Genomic DNA, 18,085 nt, shown 5'->3' on the forward strand with positions numbered 1-18,085 from the left:
ATTGCAGTTCCTAATGATTTATATCTTGATTAATTCTGCTTGCTAAGTATTAATTTAATACGTACTACAGACACCGCTGTCGATTTAATACCCTAAGATGTGACGTTCACCGGATGCGTTTTGCTTTGGTCGCGTCTGCATGGCGGTGCAAAGCTGACAAACAACAGCCTACATTTACCTTAAACTCAGGCCCATAAATCTCAGCGTGGCGCTCCCTCTGGGCCCGGACTGAGGCTTGATCACCGTGACAGCTATCTGCATTAATCTCTTCCAAAACAGCCTGCTCATTGACAGCTCGGAGCAATTTTATTTTAAATGGAGATGTGCAAATGTGTTTAAGATTAATAGCTTTGGGAGGGGGGGGATAACATTTTCCATAGTAAACTACATACTATCACTTCATGCTGACCCTGATAAATCTGGGGTGTTTTTCCTGGATACTACTCTTAAACAGTCAGTTAAATCAAACGCACACTTAAGTAACTGCCGAAAACGCAATAATTAGCAAAATGTTCACAATTACATTTACAACAATAGGATATTAATGATTACAATACAAATACTAATGATTGGCTTCCTGCTATAATATTTTGTAGCCACATAAAAATGGCTGTGAAATGTAGAATTCTGTAATGTATGACATGTAATGGTATTCCAATATTTTGTGTCCATGATTTTGATGTCATAGATCACACGACCCTCCTACAGTATATGGATAAATAAAATCATCAGTCCTGGTCAGCTGAAAATTAATACAAGATCTGGGCGAACTAAAACTTTACACAGGTACATTCTTAGATATTCTGCTACACCACGTTATTGGCCTGTTATTGACTCAGCATTTCTCAGCGTTGACTCAGGAATGTATTTTGATCCTAATATCCTATTAAAGAACACATAGAAGCCCAGGTCTGTAACAGTTTTAAAAGCATATCCATGTAGATATATTTTGCATTAAACGAAGTACTGGTGTGGATTATTACAGCTGTGCATAAGAAACTGACAGATTCCTATACACAGATCAGAACACCATTCCAAAGAGCAACGGATCCCACACAGAACTATCGTACTCGGTGTTGCTTGGAGTCAGTTTGTCCGCATGCAGCATCCATACTGTAGTTCACACAAAGACATCTGTATAATATTGATTTTGTAGTCATGCAGCCCTGAAAATGTCTTAAAAGTTAATTAACAACTCTGACAACCTTTGATCACTTGGCTCGCTTTCTTAGGTACTAAGGTGCTACAGTAAAACTGAGGTGATGAGTCACACGTTAGCACACACTCTACTTCTTTACGAGAGCATGCTGCCCACAATGAATGCGCTTCTTAATTTCAAACTGCTCTGGACGGGGTGAGTCACTGCAGCGTCCGGACCAAGGGCAGCCACTCCTGAAAGGGACGCAGTTTCTGGGCGCTGACTGTCATGGAAATGGTACAAGAGAAGCCAGCAGGAGGTCAGTGTGAGTGTTAGAATGGAGGACTGCAAACAGAAAAAGAAATGTCTGCTTCTTCCTGGTTAAATGATTGAGTTAAGAAACCTAGAACTGCTCTAGATTCTGCTTTTTTGTGATTACGGCACAAGTATGAAAAAAGTAGCCCCTGTCTTTGATTTTGCTTTTCGGAGGCGTGTTTAGAAATTGGTGGAAAGTCAGTCTAAAGCTGAGTATCTGAGACTTGGAACGGATAACCTGTGTTGGTGTTCTGTGCCATTTCATATCTGTGCTGATATGAGAACTAGAGTTCATGTAACTTAACACTTTTTAGGGGGTTTCTGATTGAAGTGGTTATTTAAAAACAAATGTGTTTTTACTTGTAGGGATATGTGCCATGTTGTTGATAATGTCATTCCATGTTTATTTTATGAGTAAGTTATATGTGAGCTTCACTAAAGACATTCAATGCAGTTTTTTAAATGCCAATAAAATAAAAATAAATGTATTGTCACCATAATACATCCAATACCTAAACACTTTATGTTTACAGTGAGCATTCTTTAAATTTTATTTCTTTCCTGTTGTTGCATGTTTTCTCTTAGTTACAGTAGGTCAATGTCAGATGAATCTGAAATACAGTATAAAACAAAGCATAAAACGTGGTAAGGTTGAAAAGCAGTGGTAACCATGGTAAGGTTAATCCATTTCAGTGGAGAGTGATTGCATCACTGAATACATGCCAGAAAGAAGAAAATACAGCTGAGAGGCCTTTCTATTCCCTTTTTTCACGATTTCACAAGTTTCACAACCATATTTTGTAGATTGCATTACATAGCATTTTTATTTGGATCTGAAAAACTCAGTTAAGGGTGGCAGGTGAACAGGTGTCCAGTCTGCATGCACACTGCCCTGAGGGACACCAGCCACACAGCAAAGGTTAGAGTTTAGGGGCTGCAAATACCACTTCTACAAGTTTTCTGTGTGGAATATATTAATAACATATTAACAGAGCGATATAAATGTGATAATAACTGAACTCATTTGTAGATTAGTTGCATGTTTAGTATCAAAAACCTTAATCCTGACCTCACACCCTAATAATAACCCCAAGGGTTGCAAGCAGCTTTTCACACCTGGAATACTTTATACATTTCCCAATAGGTGGCATACTGTATATCTACTTACAGGCTGTAATTTTCCGAACGAAACTGTGACCAGATGTCCAGCAGTGGGTGCAAAACGTGAGATGGAGTTTCTGATCTGTGTCCTAGAGAAACAGGGGCACAGAGTTACCAAGTGCCTCTGCTCTATGGGCTTAACTTTCCTTTGTGTTTTTTTGTTTTTCCTGCTGGTGTCCCAGACTTGCTGGCAGATCAGGGCAGTCCCCTGCTGCAAGACCCAGAGCTGCTGCCCTTTCCCAGCTATCCCAGCATGCAGTTCCCTCCAGTGCAGCCACCCATGGCTTCTCCACCTTACTACTCCAGCCAGAACTACTTCCCAGCCTATTCCGAGGAGTGGTACTCTCCCTCGGGGATGTACGAACTGAGGAAGGTGCCCTGTGAGAACAGTTATGATGCAGAAATGGAGGATGGCACCATCCCAGCGTTCAAAAGGTCAAGACAAGGGCCCCATCCTGGCAGGATCAAAGGGGAGGAGCTGTGCGTGGTGTGTGGGGACAAGGCCTCTGGATACCACTACAACGCTCTTACATGTGAAGGATGCAAAGGTAGGGTTGTGCTTTATTACCTCTCCCCCGTGCTGTGAAGTGAAAAGCTGAAAACACTAGCGGGTCCATACTGTGAAAAATCGTTTTTCAATTAATTGCTTTTAAAAAAAAATCTTACTTTTAAAAATATTAACTTTGTATCCAGTGGCAGGGACTGAAATTAAGTCCTATTAGTCATAGCTCCACTTAGAATGTACTGCAGGAAGGCATTTATTGCAAGACATCAGTCAGCCCTAAAGTGTTTGTACTGTACTCTCAATGCTGGATATGATATGTTAACAAATACTGCTAACTTATTGCCATGCAAGGTACTGCTGTTTTTGAATGAAGTCAGAGACACACATAACTAAATTTACTATATGAATACTTACTGCATCCATGAAAGTATCTCACAGAGAAAGTATTGTTTTCCTCTGATCTCAGTGCAAATGAGATTTGGTTGAGCTCAGTTTGTCGGGCAGTGTGGAAGAGTGATGCTGGATTTATAGCTGGAAGGTTGTGGACCCAAATCCTGGGACTGAAACATGGCTGTTGTGCTTGTAACTTGTGCAAGATACTTTGCTCAAATTGCTCCAGTAAAATACCTCCTGTAGCTGTGCAAATGGGCTCAAATGTAAATTGCTTGGGATAAAAGCATCTGCTAAATATAGCTGTGTGTTCAGCTGTTTTCCAGTATGAATAATGACAAGAAAGTACTGGAAGACTACTTCAAAATCTGGAACAATGTTTATTAGCTGACAAGGCTGAACGGTTGACTTCTGAAGTGCAGGCACATTGGCACACTGTTTCAAACCAGCACAGGCTTTTGTTTAACAGTAGAAAAGGCCGTACCTTCAGAAATTAATACATTGTTAGTGTCTTCTTATTTATTTTTAAGATGAACTCCAGACAGTTATATAAATCAACCAGAAATGGACTTTAGCATCCAAAACTTGCAATGGGTGAAAATCCTTTTTGACACATTGACAAATAAAGAACAACCAAGATTTTCCACACTATAAAAGTGTAAGTCTAATGAAGAGTTAAATGAATATTTTAATATCATTAGAGCATTGCATTTTTGCAAGTGTCAGAATACCAAAAGTTATATTTACAAATTGGGAATGTGCTTATATTTTATTGTTTATGGGTACCACTGTAATGTGGATAGCATGTCCATCAGAGAATGTTTCTGCGCTCGAAGGAGGGAGGAAATTTAGACTTAGTTGTTCAGTGTTGTACCTTTTTGCTTGCAGTAAAGCACTTCTTTCCCCCTGCTGAAGCAAACATGACCTATGATAAGTTAAACTGGTCCTCATTTCTGCTGTAAACCAAAGATGTCATGTTTGCCTAGTTTTTTTGTTGTTGGGGGTCAAATAGATGTTTACTGGACCTTGGTTATGCGAAATCTGTGATCAGACAATTGACCTTGGACTCATGCGTCCAGATAAAGGATGTTGCAAGGTCCTACTTCAACGAAACCCCCTCTTCACCCACATAAAACAAAACACAGAGAGGCCTCAGAGAGCAACACTTTTTCCTTTGAAACAGTGGCGATCAAGGTCATTATCTGTCCTTTCATGTTTTCTCGTGTTTGTCTTATAACATTCCAAATTTCATGGACAAAATAATTGCTCGTTACCTCAGTGCTCATGGGGCGGAGCGGTGGCTCTGTGGCTAAGGATCTGCGCCTGTGGCTGGAAGGTTGCTGGTTTGTTCCAGGGGCGCTGTACAATGGCTGACCCTGCGCTCTGACCCCCAGCTTCTCTCCCCGTCTGTGTGTCTCATGGAGAGCAAGCTGGGGTATGGGACAAGACAAATTCCTAATACAAGAAATTGTATGTGACCAATAAAGTGATCTTATCTTATCTTTTAGATGGACAACATATTTTGTTGGTGTAGGATGCCCTATATTATCAATATATCCAGAGCTTCCCACTTTTGTTCCAAATAGGACATTTGCTATTCAGAGTCTACCAGTACTGTGTTACTGTGACAGAGGAGAACCGCAGTCACAGTCTCTCAGGATCACTTCACAACTAGCTGGCACAGAAGACACTAAGGCTCCACATATCGAGCCAGATACAATATATGCCGATAGGCCAGTTTTGTTTTCTTCCACAATATGAGGAACAGTGAAGGAGTCCTAAGACTATAATCACTTGAATAAGTTGTTACTTTAAGCTATTACTTTATTAAAGCTTGAAGATGAGAGGAGGCCAAGTGACCCATGTAACCAGTTTGCTAACTGGTCTGAGAATCCCACTTAGCTGTTTCTTGAAGGAAGCTAGTGTATCGGCTTCAACAACATAGCCATGTTGCGTGTTCCACACCCCCACAACCCTTAGTGTACAGGTCTGCCTCCTGTTATGGGGCTTAAAAGTATTTCACACTTGTATTCTTTAGTTTGGTACACTGGGTGATGCTGAAGATGACTTTGTCAGTGCTTTTACAGATTTTGGACATTTGAAACGTGTTCCCCTGTAGTCTAGCTTGTATGAGCATAGAAGTATCTGTGAGCAATTTTGTTTTCTCAGTTCTTGCTAGTGTATTGAACAATTTCACACAGAAGTTACTGATTTTTGAACTTATAACTATATTTGATAATATTTTGTTTACCTTTTTTAACTATAAAACATAATACATTGTTTGCCTTTCTCATTACTTCCCCACACTGACTTGAGACATGGAATGAGTTAACATAGAGACCTGTTTTTCTATGGCTCTCCAATTAGTGTCTCCCATCTTATATTTTATTTATTTATATCTGCACGAAATACTCTGCCTTTGTTTATATTAAACATCATCTGCCAAATTGTTACTCAGTCCTTTATGTTGTGTAATTCTGTTTGAATTTCTTTTCCTGTTTCTACAGCATCTGCAGGTCCTTGTATTTCTGTATTATATACAAATTTGACAAGTTTGCAGGAATCTAGATTATTCATAAACACGGCACGCCACCACAGCATGTACATTCACCCTTCCTGTGTTCTCTGTCCATTACCTTAGACACCTAGAACTTTCCCCTTAAAATTAATCTTTGAAGTGGAGCTTTCACTTTTTCAAAAATAAAAAAATGGTAAAATAAAAATAGTTCATATCATATGTTCTGCTTGTATCCATGACTGCAATTGCTTGTTCAAAGACACTTAAGATGTTAGCTCAGCCAGCCTTTTCTAAATCCATGCTGACTATCCCCCAGAATTATATTACTGTTGAAAACACAGTGTTTGAGAACCTGCTAGATCTTGGGTAAGTTAAAACAGTAGAATTTTTCATACATGTCTAAGATAGAAGATATAAGTCACTTACAACTCATACAATACTCTGTTTCAAAAGAGCTCATAAATGAATGGAAACTGCTAAATAATCTCAGGATCAAATTGTTTTGATGAGTAGCATTTATAAACACAAATTCTACCGCCTCACTCTTTTCCTTTTGTGATGAATCTCCTCCTGAGTGGTACAGTGCCTCAGTTCAGAGTGATTAATTTATGTCCCAGTCTCACAGCCAGGAACTGGGAAGATCAAGGTCTCAGACTGACTTTCACAACGTCACACACTAAGTCAAAGTTGTCGCTGGGGTAGTGACTTATAAACTGCTATGTACATTTTGTGCACAGATTAAAAAAGTGATAACGGGAAATCTGCATTTTGGAAGACAGGGCATTGGACACGATAAGATGAACAACTTGCATTTCTTTAAATTAAATGAGTCGATTGACTTGATTCACTTTTTGTATTTGTTATAAACAAACAGTGAAACAAAAGGCTTGGAACATACAGTACCTCTAGGGTGGTCACGTCCTGGTAGCAGCTCCTAGGATTTTTGCTCACAGTCATTACAGAGAGGGACCCTCTGCCCCCGGACCCTTCCATAGACATCCCTGAATTCAATTATCGAAAACAAGGCATCTCTCCCACACAGCTGTTATACTACTACAGTAGGGATTGCAACTATTAGCCATCAAATAATTCTTTTGACTCACGTTATAGTTCTTATCTCTGTGGTCACAACAGGACAACACTGTCTCTTTTACGATTTAATGTAAAATACTAAGTTGTATGTGATTTCTTTTCTATGTATATGTATAAATACCAGTTCTGATTTGATACAGATAATTATTGTTCCTGCATATTTGTATTTAGAATTGCATATGAGCTATAAATGGTAACTATGAATGTGATTCCCTTTTTGAGCTTCAGATAATGTAGTAGTTTAATGAGTGCTAATATAATCCAACATTCCTTATTCATGAAGCAGTGCAGGCACGCTATGTCTTTCTCCTTTCTTAAAGCTTGCTACAACTCAGCATCACAGTCTTCCCTGGGCAGAGTCAGTTACCCCTCTCCTATTTCTCCTGAATAACAGTAGGAGAAACTGAGCTCCCTCAGGGCAATGCATTTTTAATGGCTGCCATTCTCCTGATCACCAGGTGGAAGGATGTATAATGTCCAGTTCTGTTGTCCTGTCATATACGGAATTTGGACAGACGTCCTGGTTGAACGAGTAAGGAGGTGTAGCACAATGATTTCTCGGGGGACTCAGTGGTTGAATTCTTTTCCCACGTAGTAATTAAAGGGCATAGAACAGTTACTGTATATAGAAAGATAAGTAGTATCATTCTGAATACTAGAAGCATTGCAAAATGTTTTTTCTTATTTTGTGGTGAATAAAACATCAGATCATTTTACTCTTTGACCTGCGTGTTCCTCTGGCAGTGAAGTGGAGTTGTGGTTAGGCCTCAGGACTCCTTACCCGGAAGGTTGTGGGTTCGAGCCTCAGGCTGAACCCTTGAGTAAGGTACTTTACTTTGATTGCTTGTCTGATTGCTCCAGTAAATACAGGCTCCCCACCTGTATGAATGGGATTTGCTTTAGCCAGACGTGCCAAATGTATCTGTGAAATTAATAATCGTAATTGGATCTTAGCATGTTTTATACTGATCTTAGCGCATCCTGACAAATGTTAGAAATAGAGGTGGACCAGCTATGAATTGTGGGTTTCTGTGCAAACATACTATAGGTGAGTGCTTAGCTGTCCTTATTTAACTTTCAAAACGTGCCACATTTTTAATATGCCAATTCATTTGGCTGACAGGGTCATGTAAGCAACTTACAGTACATGTGCACCCGATTGCACAGCTGGGAATTTCACTGGAGCTGTTAGAGGGAGGCAGCTGGCTCAGGGTGTCTCCCCTGGGGTTAAACCCACAGGCTGACCACTGCGCCACACCACCGTCCTGGATTTGAGACTGAGATGCTTTACCTGAAGTGGGAAATCTAAAGATTTCAACACACGGCCGTCCACAAGGCAGGCGTCTCCCGATGCAGAGTCTCCGTGATTTGGGGTTTGTTGCCTTTCTTCCACGCCGGACTCCCGAGACCTTCACCGCCTCACCTTTCCTTTTCTTCCCCAAGGCTTCTTCAGGAGGAGTATCACCAAGAACGCGGTCTACAAATGCAAGAATGGGGGGAGCTGCGAGATGGACATGTATATGAGGAGGAAATGTCAGGAATGCCGTCTCCGGAAGTGCAAGGAGATGGGAATGCTGGCCGAGTGTAAGTGTGCTGGGAGAGGCGGGAATCAGCCGAAGGGGCAAGAAAGACAGGTCAATGCGTCGACCGCAACAGGGTGTGTTAGGACATAGAATCCACATTTATAGACAGCAGCAATAAGAAAATCTCTGACCTCTTACAGCCTGAGCTAAACAAGACCATCAGCTCAGATTGTAGGGCAACTGGAGCCCCAATTTCTCACATGCCTATTAGCCAATAGGCCTAATTTATTTTTAAATAGTATTTTTTAATAACATTGTCTTTATTGAGGACCAGCCTCAGTAATTTGAAAAGCTGTACAGTGAAATATTTTCTAAAGCATTGTCCATTTCAAATATGCCTATATATTTTCCCCAAGGCAAGAATAATACCGTAGAAAGATGGAAGCTGATTTTAAATGGGCTAGTGATCACAGTACACTCCCATTGTGTTGTGACGCATGTGTCTGCTGCAACACAAGGCAAATTTGACCCTACCAAAACTTATTAATAGATATGAATATTGAATGGGTATTGAATACGAATGGGTGAAGCAGTTTCTCACTTCCCCACCTGATCTGCTGGTGCAGAGTGCCTGCTGTGTGTCACCCAGGTGGGGGCTGTGCTTCAGTGGTGCATGAGGGGGCCTCCCTTCTAAAAATGCAATTTGGGATGGAAAGGCGCCATAAAAAATGCAAGTACAGTAATGATGCTGAGTTTGTCCAGAAAATGGTCCACGTCAACATATATACAGTATACTGTATTAGAAATGATTTAAGGCTGTGATCAAGATAAATCTAAAGATTGTGTCATCCATTCAGTTTCTGGACACTTGTCTTTCAGGTGTTTGACAGCACTAAATCACATTTGCTTTCACAGTATTTATTATTTTCTTAATAAAATACTTATATATAGTATGTGTATAAATGCACACACAGATACATTTAGCAAATGTTATCAGTTGTTTCCTAACCTTCTTTCAAGGTTAAATCTGTTAAGTGTTTAATGATACACTCGAAATGAGCCCTTCTGTAGTAAGAATGTTAACTATTTGCCTTTACAGCAGAGAGCAGATGTGTGTCTAAGGACACCATTCAGCAATGAGGAAGACAATAAAAGATAGAATGAATTTAAAGTAGACACCAGGAAATTAATCTGAAATTAACATAGTGTCTGTAGTTTTCCCATATGTACTGGTTTCCTGATAAGAAGATGAGGTGTTTTATTAACTCTGGGCTCTGAAATGAAAGAACTATGGCTGCATTTGTTTGGAAAATAAATTGAATACTTTTATATCTGTAGATAATGTTTTTTCTTTTTTTGTATCCTGTAAAAGTGTGCACACTTCAGTTTTACTTGTTGGTAGGTTCTACAATTCTGTCCAAGATGTTAATACTCTTTATTAATATGTGCTGTCTGAAATTATTTTAATATGCTGAAAAGAGAAGAAAAGAAACACAACGTTTCGGCTGTGGACCCTTCTTCAGCTGTGGAGCCGCCTTCTACACAGCTGAAGAAGGGTCCGCAGCTGAAATGTTGTGTTTCTTTTCTTCTCTTTTCAGCTGGAATAAACCTTTACTTGTTCCTCCACAGCCTACGCCTGCTGATGCAGCTCCCTACTTGAATTATTTTAATATATTAATTTTAAATCTTCTCAGATTTCCTTAACATTGAAAAGTTATCATAATGCTATGCGTTTATATAAGAAACTTTGTCTGAACAGCCATCATCAAAGAATACGTAAGCACACATAAAGCATACAGTATATGAATGTTTACATGCGGAAAGACTAATATCTTTTTAATTGCATGGCTCTTTGTGTGAAAAACGATCGCCTCAAGGTGCTGAACAGAAATGAAAAATAACAGGAAAAGTTGGAAAAGTGAGACAGAAAAATAAAGGCAACTTTGAAAAGTGATACTGATTTTGAAAGCTTCCAAGCAAAACCACAACTTGTTAAGTTTCGCAATAACTTGGCGTAGGCGTGATTCATTTAGCCAGGAACATTTTAAAATATGCAACCAACTCCACGTGCTGGTGTCTGATAGAATCTTTGGTATAAAAAAGAGAAAAGACCGACCTAATAAAAGCCCTCAATATGAAAGGTGTGAAAAAGCAACAACATCAAAAATGCTGAAAATATGTAGAGTAGAAAACATGTTGTGATGATAGATTGTTGATGTACATTGCTATTTGATCACCCAGATATCGATATAAAAGAGATTTTGTCATTTGCGGGTTCTTGGATATTTAGGAAGCTGACGGCACTGCTTTGTTGGGATTTGTGCGTTGATAAAGGGCCACTTCACCCAGCGGAGCGAATCGTTGTCGATAGCAGGGGGGAATGGGAGAGAGCGATTTTACCATTCTTGGGAGTAAACTCCTCCAGGTTGGAAGCTGACTGAGGACAGGGCTGACAGGAAGCCGTATAAAAGCTGGATTCATTCTCTCCTGTCGGCTTGGGCCAGAGGAGAGGAGCCACAATGAGTGTTGCTATTTGAAGCTGTCAGGTGATGGAAACACTGAGTGCCCTGATTGAACAGCTCATGTTGCTCATAAATTGTACATCAGAATTTTTATAAATATTGTAGGTGGCAGGCATTCTGTGGGCCTGCACTCCAAACACTTGACGTGTTTCCGAGAAGGAGTGGGGGGACAAAGGGTGCTGCTATTTCTGGATCTAGGCCTAATTCTGCCTGAAAGGCTCTCATCTACTGGAAAAACCCTCTGGTCATGCAAGAAGTAGCAGAAAAACCCCCAGAGAAATTGTTTTCCCATCTACGGTTATTCGGAACAATTACAGTGTATTTCATTGCATGTTGGCAAAATTATCTTGCATTTAAATTGTGCCGTTTTCACACCTGAGATGTGAGTTCTCAATTCCAATACATAAACGTGAAGAATTCCAAAATATTTTTGATCCTTGAAATGAACAGGGATCAGTACATTTAAATTTCTTCTAACACACTCTTTGCTTTTCGTCTTTAAAAAAATAACTTGCACGGGCAAGTCTAATATACCCCCGTGCTGTTATGAGAAGGGGCGTGCATATAAAAAAAAGCATACCTGTGATGGACAGGCGTCTTGCAGGGATCGGCTCTGGCTCCCCAGCAGCCCTGAATTGGATTAAGTGTTTAGAAAATTGATGAATATCTCTGTACAATGCTTTTTATTTACAATATTTATGTAGTTACTCATAACAATTATAAATTCTAAAATCAATCCGGTGAACCCACATTAATATCCCATTCACTTCAAAGCAAGACTGTAGGAATATTTGAACATACTGTAAGATACTTTAAATCATATTGCAGTCTGTCTGTGAGCAACAGTTGTTTTTGTTCATTGACAACAGTTCACTGACAGCTCCATGACTAGTGACTGTAAGCAAGCAATCTGCTGTGCATTTTGGAGACAAATGGCAAAGTAAAGTGTTCCTTTAAAAAAAAAGGTTTTTCGTGTCAGCAGTGAGTCAGCATTGACTCTTGGGTATTTTTTGGTAACTAACAAACAGTCAAAGAGACAAAGTGTATTTCCACCAGCTGTTCTGTTGCTTTAGGTATTGCCTAGTAGGAGTTTAAGCCTATGCTATATTTTGAAGTAGATATTTATGCAGTACCACATGGTTCCCTTCTGGCCCTGTATTACCTGGGTTTATGAATTTAACAGAATGCCTTTACTCACGTGAGTCTTCTCCAAATGCTGTTGACAGGTTTATTGACGGAGATACAGTGCAAGTCCAAGAGGCTGAGAAAAAACACCAAATCCTCTCCTGACCATTTCGGCAGAGAGGAGACAGAGGCAGGCGACAGTGGGGACAACAAGCAAGTCACGTCCACCACAAAGGTTCTGAAGGTACGCAAAGGGGTGGTGGGAGTGTGGAACAAGCTGCCCAGCCATGTTGTTGAAGCCTGGTTTCTTTCACTGAACGGCTGGAGGAGATCCTGGGATACTCAGCTACTAACTAGCAAATTGGCCAGATGGTGTCGAATGGCCTCCTCTCGTTTGTAACCTTTCCTATGCCTTTCAAGGCAGAGCTATGAAGCGGCAGAAAAGAGAAGGGCCGGGGTTCAGACAGAGGGCTGTGGGTTTACGTGCCTGGTAGGGGCCGTGTTGCTGTACCCTTGAGAAAGTGTTCAACCCAGATTCCTCCAGCACACCCACCTACTGTATATAAATGGGTTCCAAATCCTGCTTGTGAAAATTAATTAAAGTATCATATTAATAATGAGGCTTGTGAAAAACCTACTGATTGCTTCTCAGCAAAACATTCCCCCTATTTTTAATTTTTTTTTTAGCTGAATTTGTTGCTGGAGTGCAGTATTATCAATATTTTTCTTTTCTGGCTGGTGTGAAGACAATTATAGTAGTGTCCATCTGTGGGAGGCTGAGTAGCAAAAGAGCCACAGAAATAAATACAGATACATTCATTCTGCATGCATGCTAAACACAGTATTGTGCTAATCTGTATTGTGTCTTATGGCTAAGATGAAAAACTGAATTGCCACAGAACAACTCTAAGCCACCTGAAGGATCAGTAATGATCATGCTACTGTTTTTGAGGAAAAGACAATCCATCCAAATTCCATAAGAGTGCAAAAAAATATTTTAAGAAGCTGACCTGAGTTTTGGCATAAACATTATCTACACAGAAATCAAGTAGCCACCCCCCTGGAAAGCTAATCACAAGAGCAAGGCTTCACTTTCTTTTAGAAATGCAACATGTATCAGTTATAAGGAAAATAACCTTATTACTTGCAACTAGAGCTTATCAGTAAAATGGTGAATATAATAATAATAATAATAATTACTTACACTTATACAGCGCTTTTCTGGACACTCCACTCGCTTTACAGGTAATGGGGATCCCCTCCACCCCCACCCCCACCAGTGTGCAGCCCCACCTGGATGATGCACCAGTACTCTCCCCACACACCAGCTCTCAGTGGGGAGGAAAACAGAGTGATGAAGCCAGTTTAGAGATGGGGATTATTAGGAGGCCATGATTGGTGAGGGACAATGGGAAATTTGGCCAGGATGCCAGGGTAACACCCCTACTCTTTTCGAGAAACACCCTGGGATTTTTAATGACCACAGAGAGTCAGGACCTCGGTTTTACATTTCATCTGAAGGACAGCACTTTTTTACAGTATTGTGTCCCCGTCACTATACTGGGGCATTAGGACCCACACAGACCACAGGGTGAGCACCCCCTGCTGGCCCCACTAACAACACTTCCTGCAGCAACCTTAGTTTTTCCCAGGAGGTCTCCCATCCAGGTACTAACCAGGCTCACACCTGCTGAGCTTCAGTGGGCTGCCAGTTGAGAGTTGCAGGCTGATATGGCTGCTGAATATGTTTGTTGCAGGTGTAGCATTTTGCTGAACAAACATGTCATTCATCAATGCACGATGCTGATCATTATTTGTTATTAGGGTTGATCAATACAGACACTACCATAAAAGTGAAAGGCCAGTAACCTGTGTCCCCTCCATTGGAAGCTACACAAGCTTTATCATCAGCAGCACATTTTGTGTCATTTAGCATACTGTATCTCATGGGATTCTGTCTCATTCATCTCATAGAGCCCGGACAGACATGTGCCTGCTCACTGAGCCCGTCTCTGAACCCTAAATATTACACATCATCCCAGCTCATCCCACAGATAATTGGTACAATTTCATCTTGCAAGAAAGACGTTAAGTGACCAGCTTGGGAATGGGTTCTGTCCTGCAGGGAAATTGTCTCATAAGGATGAGCTCATAGGAAGGGCAGCAAGTAATTCTCGGGACTCGATTAATGTAACACCATGCTGTCAGGGTGCCGTCAATCACTAGATGTGGAGTTCTGTAGCAACTAGAATCCTCTGGCCAGACCATCACACTTGAGCTCATCAATCTTGGTGGCGTGTCACAGCTCACAGTGTCCTAGATCATGGCCTGTCATTGACATACCAAGTGTGTCTGTAATGTCTTGCCAGGCTAGAAGTTGCTAACTGTGAACAACCCAAGATGGTGAGTGTCAGTGTGCCGAGGCAGTCTAGTCTCCTACAGACCAATGACATGAAGGTGTTGCTTTCTTGATAAATGCGTTATATCCTTTCTTCATTTTCACCAGACTTGATATTCAACAGGTTAAGTCACCTCATCGCCTGTACCCCATCACCTTTCTCACTGATGAGGTTATGTAGTGCTTATACAAAGGTTAAAGTCAATCATGTGTATTACGTTCACTAAGAAATAATCAGCTGATCAAAATGACACCAAAAACATTTATTTGGTAACCAGAAACCATTTTTTTTCTGTAACAGAAACATGCAGAAACAGAGTGATAGGTTACATTTGATGCTCAGTATAATGTGAAATAAAGGACAAAGAGCTTTGTAGATTCTTGATTTAAAATTTCTTGAGCTTTTAAAATAGTCTCCATGATAACTTCCTGACTGTGCTGTGGTTTATGGAATTATAACAGAAAAACTGGTATTCAGGAGAAAGTGTGCAGTAGATCCTAATCTATTCCTAATCACACTTCTGCTTGCCTGTGTATATAAGGCTCTCACCTGGGTCCTCCCACAGCACATTTCTCTTGTATGAGCACTGTGCGTCTCGCTTTGTTTACAGACAGAGGTGTCTCATATTTGGGGTTTCCGGGATCTTACCATCGTCTTGTTCACCCAGGACTGAAACTGCTCACCTCCAAAGCCTCAAAGCAAGCGGCTCTGCGCCCACCACACCATTTTTCTTGCAGGTCTCCTGATGTCAGCAAGCCTCCCAGAACCTCCAGGCGTCCCTGCGCCGGTTTTCCCCTTACCTATCTCTTGCCTGCTCCTTCCTCTCCACTTCATTTCTGGTCTGATGTCCAATCCACTGCACCTATGGCCCCAGCACATATGTCCAGTATATTGTTTCGTCTCCCCTATCCCCATTCCTTCTTTTCCCTCTCCGACAGGAGACCCTGGTTGCCGATTCCCATCCCACCCTGCAGGGTGCTAGCACATGGCATCAGCTTCCTCGTTCACCCCCTCTCTGTCCATAGCACTCAGGCCTAGGCAGCTACAGCGATGGGTTCTCCCCCCAAAAAAATTTTTTTCATCCCCTTTTCGGTTGGCGTCCAACTGGTCAGTGTTGGCCCTTGAATCTTTCCCTTGCTAAATCCTCCAGCCGCATACGTAGCCGATATCCCTTCTCTTTTTGGGGGTTTCAGGCTGAAATACGTTCCTATCGCCTAGATAAATTCAGCAAGCGTCTCTCTTCTGTTTCCACGCCAACGCTACTCTTCCTCGCCCCTGCAGCGTCTCCCTCTGCCTGCCACGGAGTCCCAGTACCTGCCCACTGGTAGCTCTCTTCCCACTTCCCTTTCTAGATCAGCAAGTCCCCATGGCAACCGGTACAAACACAGCACTGTCAGAACCCGCTCATCTGGCAATCGCTTGAAACCCCACCACCAAGACAACAAGCTCCTGCTCATGAGCATGCATCAGCAAGTGGCCCTATTCCGGCTCCACACAGGTGTTTCCAAACTGCTCCTTGTGGGTCAATGCACCAGTGCACCATACCATTTAATAGGAGCTAACCACACTACTGAGTATGATGTGTCAGAGTACTGTATTGACCTTCCTCAGGCTCACAACTGCAGTCCTCCTACTTTCTGTGTTGCTGTATGGAAGAACAGAAAAATGAGAATTTCCCTGGATTTTTCTTCCTCTTTTTGCCCTGAGATGAAGGCAATGGACTAACGGTTGTTGCTCTTCCAGCATACATTTTATATTTTGCCATTCAGTGATACATGATCTTTTTATTATACTAAATATGAAGAAGCAGTTCTGAGGTTTATAAAATATGCAAGACATGTGAGCTAACATTTAAAACAGAGGCTGATAAAAGCAATGGAATGAAAACTATCAATTATTCAGATATGATAACAGTGGCCCATAGTATTCTTACTTTGAAAAACCCATCTATTCTTTTAATTTCAGGAGAAGATAGAATTCAGTCCAGGACAGCTCAATCTCTTAAATTACATCTTAGATGCCTACAATAAATATCGGATTCCTCACGATGTTGCGAAAGAACTAGTAAGTTTCCTGTTTTCATCATTCTATGTATACATGTATCCTTTCCATTTTCACTATATGTTATTTTGAGAAAATATAACAACCAGCCAGTCATGCTAAAACTACCTACAGTACATAAGTTTTAAGTTCTTTAGTTCTGCTAGATTTTTCTTATTTTTTATCCACATAAGTAATACAAACAATTATTTGCCAGCTTGTAAATTTGTAACTTTTAACACACACTCAGAAGAAAGCTTGATGTAATGGTGATTCATTTGGTTTACATCAGATTAGACAGACGAATCTCCCAATACTTGACTCTAAACTTAAATGCTGGGCTATTGGATAGAAATCTTGGCCCTTCCTTACATAACAATAAACTGTATGTGAAATGGTTTCAAAACTTAAATGGAGTATAAAAACAAAACGTTTCTTCAAATACTGAAAATTAATTTTAACTCATTTTGTGTTAACTCACATGGAACACTGTCTCAAAAGAGCTTCACTTTATGTAAATGATATGTAAAATGAAAACAAATAAAAAAATAAGTCTGTTGATACTGGGGTTATTTTTAATTCTGGATAATATGATTATTATGTTTTTTAATTGAGCTCCATGACCAATTGAGCATTATTTTTTTCTTTAGCTCCATGACCAATTCAATGCTGAAGAAAACTTCCTAATACTGACAGAAATGGCAACCAGTCATGTGCAAGTGCTGGTGGAGTTTACAAAAAAGCTACCAGGTATCTCACTTTTGATAACTTACAACACAGAGTTCATTGGATATTTACACAGCTTTAGAAGGTGTTACTTTTTTAGAAGGTGTGAATAAATGTGCAGGATTTATTTTCCTTAAGAATACTAATAAATTCCTTCCTCCACTATTAATAAGAGACAAAAATAATCTGAAACTACTATGTTGAAAAATGTTTTAAAAAATGTTGGGTAATTTAGCTGCAGTGTGTTAAGATAAAGGATGTTTATAAATGTTACATAGAATACTGGACGCCACAATGGCATAGCACTGCTCTTGGGTCCAGGGTTCGATAATGTGCTGGCGTACCTTCTGGGTGGAGTTTGCACGTTCTCGGTATGTTCACCCCAGCTGTTCCGATTTCCTCCCACCTCCCACACCCATGCTGGTAGATTGCTTGGCTGTTCCGGGGGGGGGCAGGTGAGGGGCTCTTTCCTCCGCTTGGCCGGAAGCAGCTCTGCTGTGGCCCTGAGGCTGACACAGGTGGGTTAGGTTTCGGGTGAGGAGGAAGACCGGGGCTTGTGCAGAGTGGAGAGCACAGCGCTTCCCAGATACACGTAAGCACACCAGTGCCTGCAGGAGGACCACACGTCTGA

At 40.9% G+C, this 18,085-nt stretch overlaps 1 protein-coding gene across 4 annotated transcripts in view; it reads left to right on the forward strand.

Moving 5' to 3' along the window:
- Positions 1-18,085, forward strand: part of nr1h4 (nuclear receptor subfamily 1, group H, member 4) — a 32,829-nt gene that overhangs the window by 5,456 nt on the left and 9,288 nt on the right. For 2 of the 4 annotated variants that reach the window (XM_088645918.1, XM_088645921.1), the window contains 5 exons: positions 2,797-3,162; positions 8,563-8,703; positions 12,391-12,533; positions 16,654-16,752; positions 17,379-17,478. In XM_088645918.1, the coding sequence (XP_088502044.1) occupies positions 2,797-3,162; positions 8,563-8,703; positions 12,391-12,533; positions 16,654-16,752; positions 17,379-17,478 (849 nt within the window). Of the gene's footprint in view, positions 1-1,253; positions 1,464-2,796; positions 3,163-8,562; positions 8,704-12,390; positions 12,534-16,653; positions 16,753-17,378; positions 17,479-18,085 lie in introns of those variants that run through there. The other 2 variants (XM_088645919.1, XM_088645920.1) reach the window with 2 other exon arrangements.

The sequence above is a fragment of the Lepisosteus platostomus genome, chromosome 9 (genome assembly GCF_059453375.1).
Source record: "Lepisosteus platostomus isolate fLepPlt1 chromosome 9, fLepPlt1.hap1, whole genome shotgun sequence".
Lineage (NCBI taxonomy): Eukaryota > Metazoa > Chordata > Actinopteri > Semionotiformes > Lepisosteidae > Lepisosteus > Lepisosteus platostomus.